General features: G+C 49.1%; 3 protein-coding genes across 4 annotated transcripts; 2 read left to right on the plus strand and 1 right to left on the minus strand.

Annotated features, from left to right (window-relative positions):
* The first annotated feature begins 277 nt into the window (after positions 1-277).
* Positions 278-17,797, plus strand: LOC144325826 (uncharacterized). 2 transcript variants are annotated; one of them, XM_077920499.1, is made up of 3 exons: positions 278-529; positions 4,077-5,085; positions 15,097-17,797. In XM_077920499.1, exons 2-3 carry the CDS (start codon positions 4,085-4,087, stop codon positions 15,770-15,772), a joined length of 1,677 nt encoding a protein of 558 aa, XP_077776625.1. In that variant the 5' UTR covers positions 278-529; positions 4,077-4,084; the 3' UTR covers positions 15,773-17,797. The 2 variants fall into 2 exon arrangements, with proteins under 2 accessions (XP_077776625.1, XP_077776622.1); XM_077920496.1 differs by lacking the exon at positions 15,097-17,797 and having other exon boundaries at positions 282-482; positions 4,077-8,472.
* Positions 9,854-14,816, plus strand: LOC114592108 (zinc finger protein 707-like). The gene is made up of 4 exons (XM_077920604.1): positions 9,854-10,627; positions 11,738-11,858; positions 13,401-13,505; positions 13,993-14,816. The coding sequence occupies exons 1-4, from the start codon at positions 10,571-10,573 to the stop codon at positions 14,034-14,036; spliced, it is 327 nt and encodes a 108-aa protein (XP_077776730.1). The 5' UTR covers positions 9,854-10,570; the 3' UTR covers positions 14,037-14,816.
* Positions 17,798-18,602: 805 nt separating the features above from the next.
* On the minus strand, positions 18,603-24,816 carry LOC114592113 (uncharacterized). The gene is made up of 2 exons (XM_028720013.2): positions 24,177-24,816; positions 18,603-21,976 (listed from the first exon to the last, which is right to left on the minus strand). Exons 1-2 carry the CDS (start codon positions 24,814-24,816, stop codon positions 21,465-21,467), a joined length of 1,152 nt encoding a protein of 383 aa, XP_028575846.2. The 3' UTR covers positions 18,603-21,464.
* Positions 24,817-24,895: the final 79 nt, after the last annotated feature.

A 24,895-nucleotide genomic window follows, 5' to 3' on the forward strand; every position in this document is an offset into this window, starting at 1 on the left:
TGGCAGGAACGCTTTGCCCCGAAGCACCGGCTTTCTGCTTGCGAGGAGCTTTCGGCATTCAGAAATGTAATTGGAAACGGGCGTGTTTGGTCCTTCCCTCCCTGTTTAAATACTGAGCTGGTTAAATTATATTCAAAAAAATAATAATGAAAAAGAAAGGAAAAGCTGGCCATCCCCTTTAAAAAGTCTCTGGACCGGGTGCCAAAATCGGGTGCTTTCCGGTCTGGCGCCGTGCCAGCAGAGGGCTCTTGCTCGTCGATCCCGGGGAAGTCGCTGCTCTTTTTCCACCCCAGCTCCGATCAGCTGGTTTGGGAGGACGGACGAACTTCCTGGAGTATCATCAACAGAGCGGCCGCCATCGCTGCGGCTGCAGGGAGCGGAGAACCGCCAGGCCGAGCCCGCTTCCTCGCCGGACCGGAGTGAAGACTGCCCTCAGAGAACGCGCCGGGCTTGGCGAACGCTGCCAGCTGGAAACTGCTCAGGTGGTCCGTGGGGTGGAGGGCAAGGAAGTGACTTGCTCTCTTTGCAGGTAACGCTTTGAAGCGGACCACCCACCCACTTCCAGGGTGGGCTTTTATCCGGCGCTGCGCCCTGTTAAAATCAACGTTTTCCAATACCAAGAAGTCCATAATTGCTTGTTGTTAACTGTGTGAATTGGCAAACCCCCCTCAAGACCCTCCCCCCGGGGAATGTATATTTAATTTGGCATATGCTGAATTAAAATTCTACTGGATTTTGGTAGGAGGTTCTACTGGATTTTGCTACGATCAGAAAGTCAGAAAGTCGGCGGTTGGAATCCCTGCAACGGGATGAGCTCTCGTTGCTCGGTCCCTGCTCCTGCCAACCTAGCAGTTCGAAAGCACGCCAAAGTGCAAGTAGATAAATAGGTACCGCTCCGGTGGGAAGGTAAATAGCGTTTCCGTGCGCTGCTCTGGTTCGCCAGAAGCAGCTTAGTCATGCTGGCCACATGACCCGGAAGCTGTACGCCGGATCCCTCGGCCAATAAAGCGAGATGAGCGCCGCAACCCCAGAGTCGGCCACGACTGGACCTAATGGTCAGGGGTCATGAAAAGAAGACACACACAACCATTCATTCATTATTTTCATACGTGTGTGTGTGTATACAGTCATACCTTGGGTTGAATACGCTTCAGGTTGAGTGTTTTTGGATTGCGCTCCGCGGTGACCCGGAAGTAACGGAGCGCGTTACTTCTGGGTTTCGCCGCTCACACATGTGCAGACACTCAAAATGATGTCACGCGCATGCACGGAAGCGGCGAATTGCAGCACGTGCAGACGTGTGTTGCGTTCGCTTCAGGATGCGAACGAGGCTCTGGAACGGATCCTGTTCGCATCCAGAGGTACCACTGTATGTGTGTGGGTGTATGTATATTTTATTATTATTTATTAAATTTGTATACCGCAGGTCTCGGGGTGGTTCACAACATAAAAACACAACATAAAAACACGAAATACATACTAAAAATCAGAATGACCCAATAACTCCCCCCCCCCCCGCTTCCCCAACACAACAACAACTCTGATTAAATTGTATGGTAGTGGGGGTCTGGCTGCTCGTGAAACGGTTACGTCAGGGGTCAGCAAACTTTTTCAGCAGGGGGCTGGTCTACTGTCCCTTAGACCTTGTGGGGGGCCGGACTATATTTTTTGGGGGGAAATGAACGAATTCCTATGACCCACAAATAACCCAGAGATTCATTTTAAATAAAAGCACACATTCTACTCATGTAAAAACACCAGGCAGGCCCCACAAATAACCCAGAGATGCATTTTAAATAAAAATACACATTCTACTCATGTAAAAACACACTGATTCCCGGACCGTCCATGGACCGGATTTAGAAGGTGATTGGGCTGGATCCTGCCCCTGGGCCTTAGTTTGCCCACCCATGGGTTACATTTTTTAAAATTTATTCAGGTCCATAGCAGCAGGCATGGATCAAGATCTCCCCAGTCACCCTGTGGAGGCCTGCAAGGAATTGTCTGCCAGTTGCAGTTGCATCACATATCTCCTTCACTAGATGTTTGAAGGATGCACATGCCTTCTTCGTTTTCTAAGCGTCTTCAGCGTGATAAATACTGATCCCACGCAGATCCATCTACAGTGCCCCATAAAACATGAAACTGCCTCCAGATACCAAAACAGTGCTATTTTTCTAGAAAAAGAGGTTCTGGAGCTCACCCTTCTCCCTTGTCCTCTTAGAATGGCAATGGCGCCCACCTGAGAGGTGCCAGAGGTGAGTTCTGGCTAAAAAAATATCTCTGCACAGTGCCTAGGGAAGGGACGGGGAACCACCTGAAGCTATCCAGGTGTTGTTGGACTCTAACTCCCATCAGCCCCAGCCAACATAGTCAGTAGTCAGGGATGATGGGAGTCATAGTTCATCAACATCTGGAGGGCCACAGGTTCCCCACCCCTGACCAGGAGTGTTGAAGATGATGCAGAGGTGGCTGTTGTTCAGGTTCAGAGGTGCTGTGCCACTGAATACCCCCCTTTTTTGGAAGTGGCAGGAAGAGGGGGGCTATTGGCTCCAAGCCTTCCTTGTCTTACTGAGGCATCTTTTTTAACCACTCTGGGAGACAATATCCTTTTATCTGATGCAACAAAACTGCTCTTTTGGGATGAGTGGGGAAATAATGTGTATGTTTGTGAGGAATGCTTTCAGCTCTTTCCCCTAGGACGGTGTACTCTCACCCACTCTGCTGCTGCTTTTAAGTCTTTAAATAGTCAGAAAATCCTGCCACACAACATGAGTAGTTGAGCTCCCTAAGATCCACTTTACCTAGAAGTAAACGCACAAACGTTGCTAAGGTTTGATAACCTCTTAGAGGTGCCATTTGCTGTTTTTAAGTGGTATCTGGTTAAATAAACAAAACAGCATAAAAATATCTAAGGGGTAAAAATGTAAGAACTGTCATTGGTTACTACCATTACCGTGTACTCAACTTTCCCAAATGTATTTTTGTTACCTGACGTTTTTAATAGGTGGAGTTAAGCATTGGACTCATGTAATTTTTGATGACACTTTGGGATGCATTCGGTTAGCAATGTCACTCGAAACCTCTGATTGGGTTGGCATCTAGATACCCCAAAAGGTTGTTTATTGTGTGCAATGTACAGTGCTACCTCGGGTTAAGAACTTAATTCGTTCTGGAGGTCCGTTCTTAACCTGAAACTGTTCTTAACCTGAAACACCGCTTTAGCTAATGGGGCCTCCCGCTGCTGCCGCATGATTTCTGTTCTCATCCTGAAGCAAAGTTCTTAACCCGAGGTACTATTTCTGGGTTAGCGGAGTCTAACCTGAAGTGTTTGTAACCCGAGGTACCACTGTACATGATCAGTGCAGCCAGGCAAGGCTGGTAGCCTTGTGGTAAATATTTGCATGTGTTATACAGTACTTCTGCTCTCTCCACGCTCTGTGGCAATTGTCTATTCTCCACACCTTTCACCCACACTGGTGTATTTTATTATTATTATTATTATTATTATTACAGTGGTACCTCTGGTTGTGAACGGGATCCGTTCCAGAGGCCCGTTCGCAACATGAAAAGCCCGCACCCTGAAGCGCCATATCTGCGCAGATGTGCGGCACGATTTGGTGCTTGTGCGCATGCGCAAAGCGCGATTTAGCACTTCTATGCATGTGCCAGCGGCGAAACCCAGAAGTAACACTTTCCGGTACTTCTGGGTCGCTGCGGGACGCAACCTGAAAAAAGGCAACATGAAGCAAACGTAACATGAGTTATGACTGTTTATTTGTTGCTGTTGTTGTTGTTGTTGTTGTTATACTGCCCTATACCAATAGATGTCAGGGCAGTTCACAGCACAAAATTTAGAAAATGCTTCCCTCTCACTCAATATCAGAACGGTGTGAGGCAACTTTTTAAAAAAGTTGAAAGCAGCACAACCCTGTAAACAAAGTTTACTGGTTTAAAAATGTGGGGAAGCAGGTGGAGATCTGTTTGATCTGCCTTGACTACTTTCTAAAAGTCCCCGAAGAGGAGATTGAAAAACCTAGAATGCTTCTGGTTTTGAGCTCTGTTTGTCTCAACAGGCGATGGGATGGCGGCTGAGCTGAAGGAACAGAGATGCGTGAAGGAAGAGCCCGGAACGACGGCGGTGCTGGCGGGCGGCTCGGAAGAGACGGTCTCCCACAGCTGCAAGCGGGAGAGAGAGAACAGGGGCCGAGACTTGCCAGAGAAGCGAGAGAGAGCTGAGAAAAGCCGAGAAGAAGCTGCTCTGCCACGCAAGGAGCAGGGCTTCGGGAATCTTGACCAAATAGTGATCCAGCAGCTGATCCACATTGGAGGAGGCGGGAGGAGGCGCGGCAAGCAGGGGGAGAACTTCCGCCAGGACTCGGGCCTCGGCAAGGCTTCAATCGTCCGCCTGGGAGAGAAGCCGTACCTGTGCATCGTCTGCGAGAAAACCTTCCGCAACCACTCGGGCCTCATGGTCCACCAGCGGATCCACACGGGGGAGAAACCCTACAAATGCCCCGATTGCGAAAAGAGCTTCAATCAGCGCTCGCACCTGACCTCCCACCGCGGCACCCACACCGGAGAGAAGCCCTTCAAGTGCTTTGCCTGCGGGAAGAGCTTCAGCTACAACTCGGGCCTGGTGATCCACCAGCGCATCCACACCGGGGAGAAGCCGTACCAGTGCCCCGGGTGCGAGAAGAGCTTCAGCCAGAAATCCCACCTGCTGTCGCACCAGAGGACCCACGTGGGGGAGAAGTCCTTCAAGTGCCTGGACTGCGGGAAGAGCTTCAGCTACAACTCGGGCCTGGTCATCCACCAGCGCATCCACACCGGGGAGAAGCCGTACGAATGCTCAGACTGCGGGAAGAGCTTCAACCAGCGCTCGCACCTCGTTTCGCACCGAGGCGTCCACACGGGGCGCAAGCCCTACTCGTGCCGGGATTGCGGGAAGAGCTTCAGCTTCAACTCGGGCCTCGTCATACACCAGCGGCTGCACACGGGGGAGAAGCCTTATGAGTGCTCCGAGTGTGGGAAGAGTTTCAATCAGAAATCACACCTTATTTCACACCAGAGAGTCCATGCCGGGCAAAAGCTCTGACTAGCTGGCGGCAGATACCATATGTTTCCGTGCATAACACAACACGCCCCCTATTTTGGGGGACTACATTTTAAGAAAATGGGGGGAGATGGCCCAGAGTTGTTGAGCTTTTTTTTTGGGGGGGGGGGAATGCAGAAAATCACTCGCCCGACTCAAAAATGCTGAGAATCGCACGCATCACCAAAGCTAACAAGCGTCTGCCCGCCCGCCACCAGCAGCCAGCAATCGGCCGCCCAATTGGCACAGCAGAAGCCAATCTGAAACACCCCTTGCCGCAGCCACCAATCACCCACCCAACTGACGCAGCAACAGCCAATCCGAAGCAGCCCTTGCCGCAGACACGAATCACCCACCCAATCACCGGTGACAAGCTGCTGCTCGCAGCTGAGACAAATCACCCGTCCGCCCTCTGCACTATCTGTGTATAAGACAAAGTCCAATTTTTAACATTCTTTTTGAGTAAAAACTCTTGTCTTATACACGGAAAAGTACAGTATGCCTTCTATTTAGCTGTGGTTCCTGCACAGGGGTTGGACTTGATAGCGTTTCCAGCTCTGCAATTCTATTGACAGGACTATAATTCCACCTCTAAAAAGGATCTAGAACAGGGTTTCCCAAACTTTTGTCTCTAGCAGTTTTTGGACTACAGTTCCCATCGTCTCTGACTCCTGGCCCTGCTAGCTGGGGATGATGGGAGTTGTAGTCCAAAAACAGCTGGAGACCCGCATTTGGGAAACCCTGATCTAGAACACTGGTCTCTAAGCAGTAGCTTGCAGGTAATGAGGCACCGCCAGTATTCCTTAAGGTGTGTGCCGTGTGGCAGTGGCATGGTTTTATTAGAATTTTGAAGGTGAATTTATACAGGTGTGTATAAACTGCACATTCGATGAGAGCAGCCTTTCTTTTTGCTACAGATCAACAGCAGTGCACTGAGAAGGAGGACTGAAGGGAGAGAGAGAGAAATCTAGGCATTCAACAAGAAGATAGTTACTGCTGAAACCCAGTATTAAAAATCCAACATTAATCTCTCTCCCTCCTCCACTTTTCTGAAGTGAAAAAACCCTTAGACTTAAAGCTAGAGGATTTATTGATCAACTGCTATAGGAAAGTATTTAAAACCACCTGTTAAACATTTTATATTGGCCTGTCAAGGTATGCTTCTTAGTTGGTGTGGAATCTGCAGCCTGTTTCAGAAATTTGCATCAGTGTAGGAAGGAGAGTGAATCTTACTTGCTGGCTCTGTTTTCCGTGCCTAAAAAAGGGATCCTACCTGTGTACAGCTGTGTGTGAGCAGATCCCCTTTTCAGATGTTACACTGAATGCAGGGCTGATGGGCCAGTAAAGTGTGGAATGTCACAAGGCACATTCTCTCTCTCTCTTTACCTGTTCAGCCTGCAAGTGGAGGCAACTTTGGGAAGAGGGCTTCTTAAGTGAAAAAAAAAAAGAGTCAGATGTGATGTTGGATCCTCTAGATTGGATTACTGCAATGTACTCTGCATGGGGCTGCCTTATGGGGCTGGCCGCAGCAGCCAAGCTTGTGACTTGGGGCCCTATTTCTTAAGAGCAGCCTTTCTCAACCTGTGGCTCTCCAGATGTTGTTGAACTACAACTCCCATCACCCTAGCTAGCAAGGCCAGAGCTCAGGGATGATGGGAGTTGTAGTCCAACAACATCTGGGGACCCACAGGTTGAGAACCGCTGCTTTAGAGTGTATAACTACAGTGGACGCTTGGGTTGCGAATGTGATCCATGCGGGATGCATGTTCGCAACCTGCAGCATTTGCAACCCATGCCTGCGCGTCTGCACACGCGCAGGTTGCGATTTGGCGCTTCTGTGCATCCACGACTGCCAAAACCCGGAAGTAACCCAGTCCCGTACTTCCAGGTTTCGGCAGTCTGCAACCCGAAAAAATGCAACCTGAAGCAGACGCAACATGAAGTATGACTGTACATTGTTCAGTTACCGGTTTGTTTGTGAGCAAAACTCAAAAGTGTTGGTTACTCTACAAATGCCATTAAAAATCGTTTGGGATCTGAAGGGCCATCTGCCCCCTGAGCCCACCCACCCACTGCAGTTGCCCTCAGATGCTCTGCTTCTTGTCCCAACTCTGACTGGCTGGCACATGAGGCAAGGACTTTTCGGTTCTGGCACCTAGTTTGTGGAACACCTTGCCAAAAAGGCCCTGTTGGCCCCCCTCATTCTTAGTCTCTCGACATTTTTACAAAAGGGAAACATTTTGTTCCACTGTGCCTTTTAATACCAGGCTTTTGTTGTTGTATAGGTGTTTTGTTTTTTTTAATTTGCAGATTGTCGTTTGTGTTAACTGATGCTGTGAACTGCCCCGATGCCCATGTGAAGAACCGAAAGCTGGGGGAAGTAACTATTTTAATAAATAAAACAGTATTTATCAATATTTTGTTATAAGAGACTGTTGTAACTTAACTGGGGGGAAACCCAACATCTATATACAGCATGTTGCTGTATATACAGTGGTGCCCCGCAAGACAAATGCCTCGCAAGACGGAAAACCCGCTAGACGAAAGGGAGGTGCTTCGCAAAACAAATTTCCTATGGGCTTGCTTCGCAAGACGAAAATGTCTTGCGAGTTCCTGCAGGGTTTTTTTCCTCCCCCCCCTTTTTCCCAAGCCGCTAAGCCGCTTAACAGCTGATCCGCTAAGCTGCTAAGCCGCTTATCAGCTGATCACTAAGCCGCTTATCAGCTGATCCGCTAAGCCGCTTAACAGCTGATCGCTAAGCCGCTAATCAGCTGATCCGCTAAGCCCGCTAAGCCGCTAATGGGCTTGCTTCGCAAGACGAAAAAAACCGCAAGACGAAGAGACTCGCGGAACGGATTCTTTTCGTCTTGCGAGGCACCACTGTACATTTACTAGTGCATATTACAGTACTGTAGTCTCTCAAGTTGGTTTGTTATAATATATAAACTCTATTTGGAAGTTTCCCTTGCACTTTGGGCAAACTTGGGAGGTGGGAGCAGGGCTGTGCTGATGAGCCTCACCCGTGGGGCCCACATGCAAAGTGCAAAGAAGTGCAAGCAGGCAGCCTTTGCCTGCATGAACAAAGGGGGCTACACTATCAGGAATCCTAGTTGTGTAGGATTCCTGATTGCATGGAAGCCTGTGTGTATGTGTGTGAAGGCTGCCTCCCTGCATGTTTGCACTGTCCCTTCAGATGCCAGCAACTTACCAACTTACTTACGGAGGCCAGGGCTGGCTGATGGTTCCCCTCTCTCTTTCTCACGTTTGTTCAACTTCTGAATAGGGCTATGAACGGTTACATTTCTGTATCTGAAGCATAGACACTGCCTGTAATCACCCCGCCTGCTTGCAATAAATGGAGTGTGTGCAATGACCAATCGCCTTATTTTGTATTCTATTTTCACAATAGATATTGGTTGCATCCTCGGATTTTTTTTACTCCCCCTGCCCCCTGCCACTTCTGCCACCAGGCAAAACTTCATGAAGGCAGCATCACATGGATGTGTGAAGGAACCATCAAAGATCCAACAGCACAAGCAGAATTTTGGAGATTGCTTCCTGTTGCCTCGTACGTTAGACTTTTCCAGCAGAGCAGATCATAAAAAGAGCCTTGTTGATACAGGACGGTCTACATACACAGCGTTGTTATTTTGTTGCTGAAAGTTAAGAGCGTTGCTACTAGCGATATATTGCAGTTTCTACAGCCTACGTATAGTAGGGGTATTTTAAAAGAGAGTCATAGTGATCCCATAGCTAAAAGTGGAAGCCGGTAAATGTGTCCTCTTTATAGCTCTTCAAAATATGGCAACCTTATCTGCCAGAGCCTTCTTGTTTGGTTTGTTTAAAATTTATTTGGTTTTTCAAAAGTTTACAGTCACATGTCCAATTTACAACATAAAAACAAGATTCCAGGGAATCTTGTGGACTTCCCTCCTCCCCTTTGTGGGTCCTCTTGTTCATCATTTCCTCCTGCACCTCTAAGGATAATCCAAAATCTTTTACCTCTCCATTGTGTAGCAGGAACCCCCCCCACCCCAATCATTCTGCTTGTACAAACTTCACACACACACACTCACACACTACATACGCCACATTTCTGTTATAAATTCATAGAAAAATCAACCATACATTGGATTTGCACTGTTCCATTTTTATTTTACTCCATATGACAAGAACTAACAAAAGGGGAGGGGGGTTTGACCCTGGTCAGCCAAAATCCCTTCACTGTCTCAGCACATCTGCAGGAGCCCTGCCCAGATGATCCCAGACAGAAGACAATCAAGACCACAAAGAACTTGCATATGGGAGTGGATTCAGCATGGACTGAAACAAAGGACAATGATCAGATCTTCCCTCAGGGGGCAGGAAACTGCAAACTCCCCTTTGTCTCCTGGAAGTGACTCATGGGGAGGGGGGAAAGGAGGAACCAGCCAGGTGACAAGATACTCAGGTTACCACCAACTCCTCCCTCAACCCCTCCTTTCTGTAATGTATGCATGATGTTTCTGGGGATGGGCTTGACCTAGAGGAGGGGAATTTCAAAAGTTTTTATAAGACCTTGCACACTATTTTTCTGGGTCTTTCCTCTCACCTGCAAGTGAGGGGAACACCCTGTCGCGACAGTCTTTCTTCAATAAAGACCAGGCCTACAGGCTGCTGATTTGCTTCAATTTGCTCTGGTTGGTGCTTTATTTTTGTCCAAGGGAGCCCTAAGATTTTTCCTGTAACAATTGTGTCAAAAATTCACCATTAAACTGGGAGTGATATTCCATCCTACTAACGAGTTTAACTGTTTACAGTTGTTTTTAGAATAAGTTATAAATTCTCCCCATTCCTTATTAAAATTTTGGTCTTGCTGATCTCTAATTCTTTTGGCCATTTCGGCATAGTCCATCGACTTGATCTGCATTTCTTCTCTGGTAGGGACTTCATTCCATCTCTGGGCCAATAACATCTGCGCCATAGCTGGCAACCTTCCCTTTTTTTGCGGGAAATTCCCTTATTCCAGTGCCGTTTCCCACTGCTTCCCGCTGCTATCCCGGATTGTTAGATATCCCGTAGACGGTCCCCGGGACAGGTGAGGCTGCTGATCCCTTATTTTCAAATCTGAAAGTTGACAGCTATGATCTGCGCAGCCGTGGTCGCATGTATAAATAGTTTTATCTGTTCCCTTTGGGATTTCGGCACCTAGAATTCCTGAGTCGTCTTGTTATTTAGAAAGGAAAATATCTCGGAGCTTCCCTGGTGGCGCCACCAGAGGGAGCACAGGAGTCGGGGAAAAGAGCGGCGGAAGTGGCTGCCCCGCTTTCCCCTTTCGTCGTCTTCGCCAGCACTGAGCTTCCGTGGTCAAGCGCAGTTGCGTGATGCGGAGTTTCCCCGGGTGCCCCCCCCCCCGGCCTCGGATGACGCCGCCTTGGTTCTTGCTCGTCCTGCGCATGCTCAGAGGAGGAAGCGGCTCCTGCTGGACCCAGAAGGATGGAGATGGCGTCCTTAACTCCCGGAGGAATGGGAGCAACTGCAGCCGGCTTGAAAGTGAGCGAACTCCCACAAAGAGTTCAGGAAAGTCCGTCCCCCACGTGGTTGTTCAGCAGAGCATGTGCGGATGCGGATATATGAACCATACAAACAGGCGGCAGGCAGAAAACAAACAGGCGAAGCTTTCCCACCACCTCTTCTTCCTCCTTTCTTCCCTCTCCTTCCCACTCGTTCCTCCAGCTTATTTTTTCGAAGGGGGGGGAAGGGTTGACCCACTTTCCCTTAAAAAACGGCTTCTGCGGTTTTCCACAGCTTCACAAGGCTTATGGAAACTTGGTGGCTTTCCGCTCTATTTCCATGCAGGAAAGCCGCTGCACCTGCTGAATGCCCGCCTGCCAAGCTGCTGTTAATGGCACAGGAGTGGGCGGGTGGGCGGGCATGGATTAGATCTTTTAGAGCATTGTTGGAAGGGGGGCTGTGTTCTCTCTCTTTTTTGTATACATATGTTAAATTTTCTGTTTTACAATTTAAAGTACTGTACAGTGCTACCTTGGATTACATACGCTTCAGGTTACAGACTCTGCTAACCCAGAAATAGTACCTCGGGTTAAGAAATTTGCTTCAGGATGAGAACAGAAATTGTGCTCCAGCGGTGCGGCGGCAGTGGAAGGCCCCATTAACTAAAGTGGTGCTTTAGGATAAGAACAGTTTCACGTTAAGTACGGACCTCCGGAATGAATTAAGTACTTAACCTGAGGTACCACTGTACTAATATTTACATCCTTAAGATATCAGTGACTTCCCTTCTTCTCTTTCCATGGTTCATTTTACATATCATAAATCCCTGCATGTTTTACAGAAACTATACCATTCAGTATTCCATTATGACATCCATCACAACTTATTTACAGTGTTGAATTTAAATTCAACAGGGGGTTGTGTTCTAACATTCTGGTTGCGTTCAAGCCAAGGGCCCATCTTGGCCAGCATCTGGTTCTCACAGTGGCCTTATGGGAAACTCTCAAGCAGGTTCTTGGTGCAACAGTCACAGAATTGTAGAGTTGGAAGGGATGAGGCCCTTAGGGACTGTCGCCATCACAGCCTCTGGCAGAGAGCTGGTGGAGCCATCCGGAACTCCATTTGAGAGTTGCTTTCTCTTTGCTGCAGGTGATGTTTGAGGACGTGGCTGTATATTTCTCCCTGGCAGAGTGGGCGGAGCTAGCCAAATGGCAGAAGGACCTCTACCAGGCTGTGATGGTGGACAACTATGAAGCGGTCACCTCTCTGGGTAAGGATCTCCCTTGCTTGTGTGTGTATGTCCTGTGGTGTTTCAGAGAGTCTGGAAGCAGCAGAGAAATAATGCTGGTGTCAAGGTTTGCAGAGGGGAGAGCACCTCTTTGTTGAACTGACCTTGGAGGCAAACGTAAGGTTTTGCCATCTGCAAATTGTAGTACAGGCACCAGTCTGAAACGTTTCGTTTGAACCAGCATTTCCTCAACTTGGTGCCCACATAAGAGCATCAGAAAAGCTTGTACTGCCAGTTAAGGCCAAAGGGGCCACCATCCTGTTGTCACCAGATGCCCCGATGGGACGCCTGCAAGCAGTGCAACAGCAGCAACTCTCCCCATTTGCAATTTTATTAGCATTTATTTCCCTTCTTTTTCTCCAAGGAGCTCAAGGTGGCCCTGTGGTTCTCCACCCCCCCAACCCCTTTAATCCCCACAACAACACTGCGAGGCAGGCTAGGCTGAGAGGCAGCCGCTGCCTCTAGGTCACGCAGCGAGCCCCCTGGCCGAGTGGGAACCCAAACCTCAGTCTTCCAAGTCCTAGTCCAGCACTCTAACCACTCGTGCACCACACTGGCTCAATTCCCTGCAACCCATATTCAAAAGGAACATAGCCATCATAGCCAAGAGCCGTAATCACTCCAATCTGTGGGCAACCCAATTCGTGCACCCTGCCAGCCCTTCTTGAATCCCAGGAAAATGCAGCTGGTGTGTTTGTGGTTTTCTGCTGCTGCTTCCCTAACCCAACCACGAAAGGGAAACGAAAAAACGCATCTCTGGCGATTGGCTTCCTGGCTGGATGTGTGAGTGAGCAGCAGTGCCCCCCCCTTCCCTCCAGCAGCACGCCCCCCAGAATAGTTGCCACCCCACTGAATCCGCCCAGCCTGCATACTTGGCTTAGTCTGAGTTCTTACAAACGTGTAATGGGTATTACTACTTCTTGTTTATTTATTTTATGAATCTCTTTCCACGTGCATCTCAAGGCAACTTACAAATAAGTCATAGAAATCAGCTAGAAATTGTTTTCAAAATGATACAAAGTAGAGACTTTGTGTCACTAGAGCTGGAAAAGCAGAGGGTGGGAGTCTTCAGATGTTTCAGGAAAGTACAGCTAGGAGGTGCCTGTCAACATCACAAGAGGGATGCTGTTCCATAGATCAGGGGCAGCCACGGCAAAGTCCCTGCTCTGAGGTTTTGGTGGCATGTGTTTCTGTGGCGGCTTGGAAGAGACACTCTTCTGCAGAGCACAGTGACCTGCTGGGTGTATAAGGGATAGGAACAATTTTCTGCCATTGTACTTGGACAACGTATTTGTAAGGGAGGTGCGGTATCCTAGTGTGGTACAGTGGCTAGAGTGTTGGTCTGAGATTCCCCACTCAGTCACGAAGCCCCCTGGGTGACCTTAGGTCAGCCAATACCCCCACTGCAGGGCTGCTGTGAGGATGGAATGGGGAGGAGGGGACCCTGGCACGCCACCCTCAGCTGGTACATAAATGTAAGAAACGAGTTATGAGTAAAGTTGCTGTCCTCTGCTCCCACAACAGGGCACCTGTCCATCAAACCGGAGCTCATCTGCAAAATAGAGCGCAAAGAGGAGCCCTGGGTGGAGGAATCCCTAGAACCCCTCAAATGGAAGAGACCCTGGTTGGGTGAGTTGATTTAAGGGGTGGTGGTTTTTGCCTTCCTCAGCCCTTTAAGGGTTCCCCGTTAACTGGTCCTTACCAGTGTTGTGATCAGGCCGCACTCTTGTGTATGTGACGCTGGCCTCGCTGGTAATGGATAACAGAAATCCCACCTCTCTTGCTCTGACTGGCAACATCTTAGGACACGGACTAGGACTTGGGGGAACTCAGGTTCAGATCCCCCCTCCCCATTCACTGATGAAATTAACTGGGCAGATTTGAGGCAATCGAGTTCTCTCACCCCCGCCTACCTCGCAGGAGGACGGGCCACATACGTAATCATAGAAACTAAGTAGTTTTATGCAGCAGGGTAATTCCAATCCATGCTTTAGGCCAGTAGTTCTCAAAGGCAGGAGAGGATGGCAAATGTGGTGGGAAGAGTCAAGGACAGTCAAAGAAACATTTAAACATTTCAGTCTATTATAGTCCCAAAATATTTTTTTGTTGTTTGTAGAATATGGATCTCTTTTCAAAACGAGTGCCAAGACCATCAAGTGATACTGCAAGCTCACACTTCACATTGAGTTTGTATACACAGGGTTAGGGTTATTTTGGCAATGATCTGTGTTTTTACGTAGCTGCATTGTTTTATACTTTCTGGACACCCCATGATCATAATATTGAGTTGCTTTCTATGCTATAAATAAAGCACTGCTAGGAGCTGATGGCGCTGTGGGTTAAACCACAGAGCCTAGGACTTGCCAATCAGAAGGTCAACGGTTTGAATCCCCGCAACGGGGTGAGCTCCTGTTGCTTGGTCCCTGCTCCTGCCAACCTAGCAGTTCGAAAGCACGTCAAAGTGCAAGTAGATAAATAGGTACCGCTCTGGTGGGAAGGTAAACGGCGTTTCCGCACGCTGCTCTGGTTCGCCAGAAGTGGCTTAGTCATGCTGGCCACATGACCCTGTACGCCGGTTCCCTCGGCCAATAAAGCGAGATGAGCGCCGCAACCCCAGAGTCGGCCATGAGTGGACCTAATGGTCAGGGGTCCCTTTACCTTTACCTTTACCTTTAGGAGTTGTTTCTTTTTGTTTGCCACTGCATTTCTTATCAATAAAAAAAATTCAGTGAGGTGCAAGCAAATGTTTATTTCCAAAAGCAGTGGTTCTCAAAAAAGTTTTGAGAAGCACTGCTTTAGCTGTCATGACTAATGGGTCATTGGCAGACCATCCTCTGTGAATTTACCTTTTAAAAAAGCTAGTGGCTTTTTTTCTGGAGAGCTACAGGTTCCCCAGCCCTGGGTTAGGGCAGTATCTTCTCTAAAGCTTTCACTTTTCCCCTGCAGTCCTCAGGCTGAGTAACAACATGAAGCAGAATTCTCATCGGGAAGTTTCCAGGGTGACGACACTGCAGAATCCTGAGCCGGGAGAGACTTTGAAGAGCTGCTTGCCTTGTAGATCGGTGAGGCGAATAAATGTGGAGAGATTCGCTGAGTGCTGCCAAGGTTTTAAGACTTGGAAAGGACCCGGAGTCCATCAGGACCAAGGGGGAAGTAGGAACGCACACGCCGTCTGCGGGCAGAACAGCCGGAAGCATCCGAGACGCAAGGCAGACGAGAGCCAGAGCCTTTGGAAGTGCCCCGATTGCGGGAAAGGGCTCTCCAATCAAAACGCCTTCAAAAGGCACCAGAAATTCCACACGGGCGAGAAGCCCTACCAATGTCGAGAGTGTGGGAAAAGCTTCATGGAGAGCAGCCACCTCACTCAGCACCAGAGGATCCACACGGGGGAGAAACCCTACACGTGTTTGGACTGCGGGAAAAGGTTCACTCAGATCTCGCACTTCATTCACCACCGGAGGAGCCACACGGGAGAAAAGCCCTACGGCTGCCCCGAGTGCGGGAAAAGCTTCAACTTCAAGTCGGCTCTGATTCGCCACCACCGGATTCACACGGGAGAGAAGCCGTACGAGTGCCCCTTGTGCAGGAAAAGATTCAACGTCAGCTCCCACCTGGCGAGGCACCAGAGGAAGCACCTCAAAGAGGCAGCGCTCAAAGCCGTAGAGGGCGTCAGAGGAAACCCGGTCTTTCTTGGGCGCTGCGGAGCACCACGGCCGTACGACTGCATGAACTGCGAGAAAGGTTTTTTCCGGAGCGGAGACCTCGTGAGACACCAGAGGATCCACACGGGAGAGAGACCCTATCTGTGTAGCAAATGCGGGAAGAGCTTCAGCTACAAATCCAGCCGCCTGAGGCATGAGGCAGGACACATACGAGGGGTTGCCCTGAAGCGCTAGATTTCCTGAAGCCGAGAGGAGCTCTTCTCCAGCTTTGGTGATGGGATTCCCAAGAATGCGACGTGCAGAGACTTTCCTGCATACTAACAACAAGCAAAGCGGCAAAGGAATTCTGCAACTTCAACATTTTCCGCAATCAGAATAAATTCTGCAACCAAAAAATGGACAGTCTTTTCCCCGAAGTGCACTTAATTTGCACACCTTGTTCTTTCTGCACATGTTTGTTACTGAGAATTTTTCTAGAGAATTTGCTTCTATATCAAACTCCTTGTTTTGTTTTGCATTGTTTTGGCATGTTACAAATTCAGCTTTGGAGATGTACACAGGGTTCTAAAGGAGATTGCGATTCTCCTAACAGATATGAAGAACCCTGCCCTGCCTCCACCCGATCCCAGCTGCAAAAATAAAAAGAGGTGCAGTTAAGACTTGGAAATGGCAAACATTTCTTGGAAGGTCACAAAGATTCCTTGCTATTTAAGTGTCCCTTCAACCAGGCAAAGCTATACAGGCAGAGGGCCTTCTCGGTGGTGGCGCCCGCCCTGTGGAACGCTCTCCCATCAGATGTCAAGGAAATAAACAACTATCTTCACTTTTAGAAGACATCTGAAGGCAGCCCTGTTTAGGGAAGTTTTTAATGTCTGATGTTTTACCGTGTTTTTAATATTCTATTGGGAGCTGCCCAGAGTTGTTGTTATTATTATTATTATTATTATTATTATTATTAATAATTATACAATTCCCCCAGCAGTTCTCCATCCCCTTCTGTATGTTATAACAACACCTTGAACTTTGTAGCGATCCAGTTGTGAACCCAACTAGAAACTTGGGGTATAGAAAGTTCAGCTAAAGCAGGATCCTGAAGCAGAGATTTTCAGATTCTCTCCCTCTCTTTAATGTGAGAGAGATTCCTGCCCAACTCTGCTCAGGAGTCAAGACAACAGAGATGGTCAGTTCAGTTGGCCTTGTTTGTCCTTACCCAAAGCTTGGGGCGCAGTCCAAAACAACTAGAAGGCACCAGATTGGGGAAACTTGCAGTAATTGGTATTGGTTTGTCCTTACCCCAAGCTTGGGGCGCAGTCCAAAACAACTAGAAGGCACCAGATTGGGGAAACTTGCAGTAATTGGTAAGCAAACTGCGTAAGCCCGCAAGAGACGATGCGGGGAAATAAAAATCCTCTTCTGTCGGAGCTCAGGTTTGTAAATAGAATCTGAAACACAGCAGACAGAGACAACCATAGGGACTAAGTGCGCAAGGTTGGCTACAGGGGAGGAAGCAGGATGCTTGCCTCTCTTAACCGTTGCCTTTTTGAAGCGCACTACGTAAGCGCTTAGGGAGGAGCAAACCAACAGCAACATCGCAGAACATAACCTTGTCACTGCAGCAGCGTGATGGGGGCATTACAGGTAGGTACATCTGCCCCTGTGCTTTGGAATGAGAAGGAATGTGCTTTTCTCTGCCTTGTTCCACCCCGTAACGGCTTTCAGGTGTACTCCGATGGGAACCACAATGAGAAACTTAACTGCCGTGCAAAGACCAAAATCCTGTCTCTGCCCCTTAGGCAGAGATGCAGCTGGAGAACAAATGTTTAAAATATTCCTGTCTTTGAGGAGGATGGTGAGAACGTGTTTTTTGGGGGTGACCGCTGTTTTTATGCCAGATGCCAGAACTGTTCAGCTCTTGTGATCCAGCCCAATGCCAAAATGGAGAAGAGAGAGAGATGGGGTCGTCTCACTCACATTTGGCTGTGGCCCCACCTGCCACCCGCATGTGCAGCCCTTGGCAGGAAAAAAAAGATCCCCACTCCTGGACTAAAGCCACAGTTCTCACTTTGGGTGAGAAACGTCCTGGGTTCAATCCTCAGGCAAGCCCATGCGTTGTAAATACAGAGACTCCATGCAGATAGTCATTTGAATGCATCGTGATTTAAATTCACAATGGGTATGCTGTGGGAATGGTGGTAAGGAAGTCAATTTCATCTATGAACTTAATGCACACATATTTAGGAGTAATTCTCTGGACGCTTTTTTTAAAAAAATAATAAATCAAGACCCTATACAGTAAATTTCAAATTGTTCTCCGTTTCTTCTTACCTGTGGGCTAAGCCCACTGAAATTACTGTACAAGAATGCCATTCAAAACATGTAGCTCTTCAACAGAATACTGCGTGGCACATGTTGCAGCAGAGGGCCAATCATTGGAGTTTGCCTTTCTAGGGCAAATTTTGTGAGTGGCAAGTATTCTGCATGCATATGCGCGAAAGGATATATATATAATCCAAATGCACACACCGTAAGGAATTCACATTCTACCATCCAAATCCAGTTCATACAGTTTTAAGTAGAATTGATTGATTGATTGATTGATTATTTATTTATTTAAAATGGGGATGAATCAGAAGGGAGGGGGAGAGTTAAGTGGAACTGGAAAACCACAGAGGAGCAGGGGGAAATCAAGGCCAAGGCACCCTCCAAAGGATTAAAACCATGCCCCTTAATGAAGGAGAATTCTAGCAAGCCCTCAAAACTAGGCAACCACCATTTAAAGAGCCAGACACCTGGGTTGTTGTTTTTTTAAAAGATGGTTTTAAAGCTGAAATTCTTGCACTGCCGACTTCTTGTACCAAATGCTGCATGTGCGACTGATCCCACAGATGTGAAACATTTCCTACACCCTTGGAAATAACGCCCTGAAACAGACCGTGAAAGTGGACTGCCCGCCACTTCCTTTTAAACACTTCCTCCCTCTGCACCCCATGCTTTTATCCACCCCACTTGGGAGACCGAATGCACACAGCTTTGCCTAAAAAGAAAAAGATGTAAGAATCAACAGTCTTGGGCCAAGAAAAGCGGCATTCCTTTGCCTTTATAAATCAAGCAAACATACCCAGAATCAGAATTCTAGAGTTGGAAAGGGACCACAAGGCTCTTTTGTCCGATATGGGGCTTGAGTCTCATGCTCTACAGGCTGAGCGATCTCAGCAAGAATATATTATTATTATGCACCACTGATTCTGTTTCAGCTAGTTGCAGAGAGGAGCAAAAATCTATGCACGGTGCTGACTGCCTCCCAAGGTCACCCGTAAGGAGTGCTGCTCATCATCCCTCCTGTGGCTTCTTGAGATTTATTGAGGCATGAATACTGTGCACTGCCAAGTCCATCTCCATAGCATTAAGGGATGGATAGAAATCTTAGGGCACCATCCACCCATTACTTCCAAAGCCTCCATGGGCTTCAATTTCAAGTTAATAATATGTGCCCCGTTCCCACTGCAATAATTGGGACTTACTGTGGCAGGAGTGCAAAGGGAATACAGTGGTACCTTGGTTCTCAAATGCCTTGGTACTCAAACAACTTAGAACCCAAACACTGCAAACCAGGAAGTAAGTGTTCCGGTTTGCGAACTTTTTTCGGAAGCTGACCATGCTCCGTTTTGAGTGCCACGCTTCCGCTTCGAGTGCTGCGCTGAGGTCTGTCTGTTTTTGCTATTTCTTTTGCGTTTTTGTTTTCATGGCTTTTGCGTTTTTGTTTTCAGTACAGTGGTACCTCGGGTTACATACGCCTCAGGTTACATACGCTTCAGGTTACAGACTCCGCTAACCCAGAAATAGTACCTCGGGTTAAGAACTTTGCTTCAGGATGAGAACAGAAATTGTGCAGCGGCAGCGGGAGGCCCCATTACCTAAAGTGGTACCTCAGGTTAAGAACAGTTTGAGGTTAAGAATGGACCTCCGGAAGGAATTAAGTACTTAACCTGAGGTACCACTGTTCATTGTTTATTGCTTTCATTTTATGGATCAACAGTCTCGCTAGATAGTAAAATTCACGTTAATTTGCTGCTTTAGGGGTTGTTTTTAAAAGGCTGGAACAGATGAATCCATTTTGCATTACTCTCTATGGGAAAGCGCGCCTTGGTTTTGGAACGCTTTGGTTTTGGAACGGACTTCCGGAAAGGATTAAGTTTGGGAACCAAGGTACCACTGTAAATGAGCTTTTAAGGATATCACCTGTAGCTCTGCAGATGTTGCCGAACTACACCTCTGATCACTGCTTATGCTCGCTGGGGCTGATGGGATTTGGGAGTCCTACAACATCTGGGCGGCCACAGGAAAGCTACCCCTGCTCTGGCAGCTTCAGGGCGCAATGGCACAACTCTGCTTTCAGACCACCCCATTTCTCACAGCTGTACAGTATCACACCAACCCACACATTCAAACATCATTATTAGTCTGAGGAAAGCCACAGGTGACATGTGGGGTGGATGGGGGGAGAGAGACAGACCCTGCCCCTATAAAAGGAATACTGCAACAGTGTCTTTTGCCTCTGGGAAGCAGACAATCAAGGCTGGAAGGCAAGACTTCTTCCCTCTAGGTCCATCCCCATTACTTGGTAAAGGAACGAGCGACAAATAACACAGACACATAAAGGTCCAGCTTGGGGATACCTGAATGTATTTTGCATTCCAGTGATTTGCTCTTGGTACAGAACCAAGAGAGAGAGATCCCCATAGATACCACGAGGCCCCAGGCCTTTAACTCGGCTGTAGGAAAAGTGAAGATTCGGAGCAACAAGTTAACCCTTTTTCTAGGCTTTTAAAAAAACAAAAACAAAACCCACACAGAATTACATGATTTCTCTATCTTGTGGACAGATGCAAGTAGCGGAAGGGAGGCAAAATTTGGCTGAGCTTGTCGCTACCACACTAGAGGAAACATCCCACAGTACATTTCAGAGAGCAATTCAAAGTGTTGGTGCTGACCTTTAAAGTGGCCTAAACGGCCTCAGCCCAGTATACCTGAAAGAGCATCTTCACCTCCATTGTTCTGCCCAGAAACTGAGATCCAGCTCCGAGCGCCTTCTGGCGTTCCCTCATTGCAAGAAGCGAGGTTACACGGAACCAGGCAGAGGGCCTTCTTGGTAGTGGCGCCCGCCCTGTGGAACGCCCTCCCATCAGATGTCAAGGAAATACACTCACTATCTGTCTTTTAGAAGACATCTGAAGGCAGCCCTGTTTAGGGAAGTTTTTAATGTTTGATGTTTTACTGTGTTCTTAATATCCTGTTGGGAGCAACCCAGAGTGGCTGGGGAAACCCAGACAGACGGGCGGGGCATAAATAATAATTTATTAGAATAAACTGACTTGCTTTTAGTGTTTAAACCTTCCTGACGGAGCCATTCTCTCACCCCATGTGTGAGGAGGCCTGAGCTGGGTGCTCAGCTGTGTATGGTTTTAACCAGCCTCTTTTGCTTCAGACAAGAATGGAGTCTGAAACTAGTGTTTTTTTATATAGCAATTACTTAGGAACTTTTTGCCATTTTGTAACCAAGCAACATTTTACTGCCTTTGCAACTTTGTTTTTATTGCTGTATGGAAAAGCACATGAATCTGACCTTTGAAGAATTTTGTAAGTAAACCAGTTTATAACTTACTAAATGTATGATTGATCTTTGTGCTAGGGAAGCGAGATACTTTGGAGAGAACTATTAAGAAGGGACATTTTGGAATTCATTTGAAAGGGTTTTGACATGTTAAATCTCTGCTGAGGCTCTCCCACCGGAGAGTACTTGCCCCAAAAGTGGGTCTTGGCTTCCAGGGTTGCAACAGTTCCCCCCCTCCTTACTACCCCCTCCTTTCTGCCCAGCACGGTAACTATATATACTAATGCCCACCCCTCACAAAAGGGGGGGGGATAATTATTTGCTATCCTCCAATTCCAAGAAGTTACCCCCTCCACTCTGCTGTGCCTGGCGAGGCTGCCGTTGTATACTGCTTGTCGAACGCAGGACCTCCGCGACGGACACCACGGCGTCAACCATGGGGTGGAGGATATCCCTTGTGCGCCGAAGCTCCGCCTCAATCATGTTGAGCTCCTTAATCCTAATCTCCCTCTCCAGATGGCTGTCCCTGGCCCTCGCCTCTCTATCCAGCTGGGCCTCCCTTGCCCTGGCTTCGCGGTCTAGCTGGGCCTCGCGTGTCCGGGCCTCTCTGTCCAGAAGCATCTCCCTCAGCATCGCCTCACGGAACTCCCCGGCGCTGATCTCGCCCCTCTCGTGAAGCGCCTCCATCGTCTCCCAGGTCCGCCGGTAGTCGGTCATGATCTCGTGCATCATTTCTTCGTGGGACCGCCTCTTCCTCTCCCGCATGGACGCCATCCTCTCTGCTGTCGTCAGGGGGCGCCCCAGGGAGTTGTCGCGCCTGCCTCTGCCTGAAGGGAGAGGGGAAGCAAATTGTAATCTCTGGTGATTGCAAAGGTTTTTTTTTACTAATTGCTCATCCCCAGCTGGCACGGCTGCAAAGGGCAGAGAATAAGGTAAAGGTACCCCTGCCCGTTCGGGCCAGTCTTGCCAGACTCTAGGGTTGTGCGCTCATCTCACTCTATAGGCCGGGAGCCAGCGCTGTCCGCAGACACTTCCGGGTCACGTGGCCAGTGTGACAAGCTGCATCTGGCGAGCCAGCGCAGCACACGGAACGCCGTTTACCTTCCCGCTGGTAAGCGGTCCCTATTTATCTACTTGCACCCGGGGGTGCTTTCGAACTGCTAGGTTGGCAGGCGCTGGGACCGAACGACGGGAGCGCACCCCGCCGCGGGGATTCGAACCGCCGACCATGCGATCGGCAAGTCCTAGGCGCTGAGGTTTTACCCACAGCGCCACCCGCGTCCCCCTAGGGCAGAGAATAGCAGGTGGCTGGGACTCCAGATTCCCTCTTTCCCTTTGGGTTAATCAGGGGAGCAGGGATTTACAGAAGCCTGAAGCTTTGCAAAATGTAGAGCAAGCTAGCACTGGGGCTGGGTGCAGGGGTTATAAGATGACTGGCAGGTGGTTTGGCCCGCTGGGCCAAAACACATTCCCCACCCCTGTGTTATCGAGGGCCTCACTAGAGCCAAAGAGACCCGGGTTCAAGTTCCCCTCAGTCACAATGCTCGCTGAGTGGCCTTGGGCAAGTCACTGCCCCTCATCCTAAGCTGCATCCATCACATGTCTGTTCTAAGGACGACATGGTATGTAGGAGAGAGCTATGTACTGAATTCCTTGGAGGAAGAATGGGATAAACATTCAATAAAGAGCCAGTTTCTTGTGCTGATCTTTAACATTGTCAGGAGGAGGCCCCATTCCATCCCCTTGTTCCTGGATGCCAGGGCCCAGACTGACAATGTCCCACAGAGCAGTATGAAGCACATATGCGCTTGCCTTGAGTTCCAGGACAGGTGGGATATAAAAATAGAAAAATAATAAAACGAAGTAAGAGCTGTTCGACAGTGGAATTTGCTGCCCAGGAGTGTGGTGGAGTCTCCTTCTTTGGAGGTCTTTAAGCAGAGGCTTGACAACCATATGTCAGGAGTGCTCTGATGGTGTTTCCTGCTTGGCAGGGGGTTGGACTCGATGGCCCTTGTGGTCTATCCCAACTCTATGATTCTATGAATAACCCTAGTTGTATGCTGCCGTGTGCCACTGGTGGGTGTGCATTAGGTGGCAACACAAGAAAAGGCTGTCTTTGTAGTGGTACACCTGGTGCTGAAACACTGTTTGCCCAGGCATTTTCAGTGATTCAGGGCTGTGCTAGGGAGCCTGCTCTATGGTTTGCGCTTCCGATTTACAGCTGTTTCGAATGTGATCTTATGGAATCTGCATCTCATACCCTGTCCTGGGATCCACTGAGGTGAAGGGAAGGTTGCAAATGCTCTCAATAAAATCGCATCTAAGCCACAGCGGCAATTTTGCTTGGAAGGGTTTATAATGCCACCAAGCGTCATAATACATCTGCTGTCAATATTCAATGTCATTGGTAGCATAGCTGATATCATATCACCTGTGGAATCAAGCCCACTGAGCTTCTCCCTTTCTGAGAGCCTTTCCCCACCCTCTCAGCCAGCCAAACCCGCCCCACAGACACTTTCCCTCCCGCCTCCATTTTCTGTCCTTCCTATACCCCTTGCTTCCTTTTTCTTGCCTGCCTGCCAGCTTATCCCATCATCCAATCAATTTGCCAGGGTGGAGCTGCCCTCGCCCGGAATGAATGCTGATTGGCTGCAGGGATGAAAATCTAAGCAACCTCCTCCCAGGCTCTTTCAGAGCTTCCCAGGCCCCCTCCCTCTCACATTCTGACCAAAATTGGCCAGACCTAGACACACAGCACCATATGGCATTCCCGGCTAACTGGGACGGTTTGCATAGCATCCAACCTTACGCAGGCTCCACTTCCGAGACTAAATTTCACGTCAGTTCCTCTCTGGCAAGGCACATCTAATTCGGGTCTCTAAACAGGGGGAATTCAGGTCATGCCACCCTACCCCACAAGAGCCCAGAATTGTTCTTGTCGGTTCCCACAGCCGGTTGACGCCTCGCCGGCCAAACAGCCATGAGCACCCACAGAAAGGCCACCGCAGCAACACAACATTTGCTCACCAGCCAGAGAATGGTGCCCATCTTCGCTGGGGCCAGCCACCGGTTGCCCGTATAAAGGCAGAGATTTGTCACTGGGGCACTCCTCCCCTATTTTGGTTTCAATCACATCCGGGTCGCCGGCCACCAGCTCTCGCGAGACCCCGAGGTTCGGTTCCGTTTCGGTGTCCGTGTCCATGCTCGAGAGCGTGTTTGGCGGCGTCATCTGGTTGCCCTCCTCTTCGGAGACCTGCGCCTCCATGTCCTCCGCCTCTTCCGTTTTCACCACCACCCGGGCAGACCCGTCCATGCTCGGCAGGCTCCGGTTCGCCACGCCGTCCATTTCTCCGCCAAACATCCGGTCCAGCTCTCGGAAGTAGCGGCAGGAAACCGGCTCGGCGCCGGCGCACACCTGCGCGTCCTTGGCTCTCCGGTAGCTGCGCTTCAGGTCCCGGGCCCGGTTGCGACACTGCGAGGCGTTGCGCTCGTGACCCCTGGCGATCATCTGGGCCGAGAGGTCCTCGTAGATGTCGCTGTTGGGGGGCCGGTTTTCGATCCACCTGAGAATCAGCAGCTCGCCCCAGAGGGCCAGGAAGTTCCGCGTCTCCATCTCTGACCAAACCGGGGCGCGGGGCTGCAAGCGCTGGCGCGGCGTATGTGGCATGCCTGCTTTGGCCTAGCCAGCCCAGGTTTATCAGCACTGGACTCCAGGCAGCTCCAGGTGCCCCCACTACCTGAGAAGT

This window comes from Podarcis muralis, chromosome 2 (assembly GCF_964188315.1).
Source record: "Podarcis muralis chromosome 2, rPodMur119.hap1.1, whole genome shotgun sequence".
Lineage (NCBI taxonomy): Eukaryota > Metazoa > Chordata > Lepidosauria > Squamata > Lacertidae > Podarcis > Podarcis muralis.

Coding starts and splice junctions, on each gene's coding strand:
- LOC114592108 (XM_077920604.1), top strand. CDS start 10,571: ATGGAGATGGCGTCCTTAACTCCCGGAGGAATGGGAGCAACTGCAGCC. Junction 10,628..11,737: donor CAACTGCAGCCGGCTTGAAA/GTGAGCGAACTC, acceptor TCTTTGCTGCAG/GTGATGTTTGAGGACGTGGC. Junction 11,859..13,400: donor TGAAGCGGTCACCTCTCTGG/GTAAGGATCTCC, acceptor CTCCCACAACAG/GGCACCTGTCCATCAAACCG.
- LOC144325826 (XM_077920499.1), top strand. CDS start 4,085: ATGGCGGCTGAGCTGAAGGAACAGAGATGCGTGAAGGAAGAGCCCGGA. Junction 5,086..15,096: donor CACCAGAGAGTCCATGCCGG/GCAAAAGCTCTG, acceptor GGCAGACGAGAG/CCAGAGCCTTTGGAAGTGCC.
- LOC114592113 (XM_028720013.2), bottom strand. CDS start 24,816: ATGCCACATACGCCGCGCCAGCGCTTGCAGCCCCGCGCCCCGGTTTGG. Junction 21,977..24,176: donor TGGGCACCATTCTCTGGCTG/GTGAGCAAATGT, acceptor CTCTCCCTTCAG/GCAGAGGCAGGCGCGACAAC.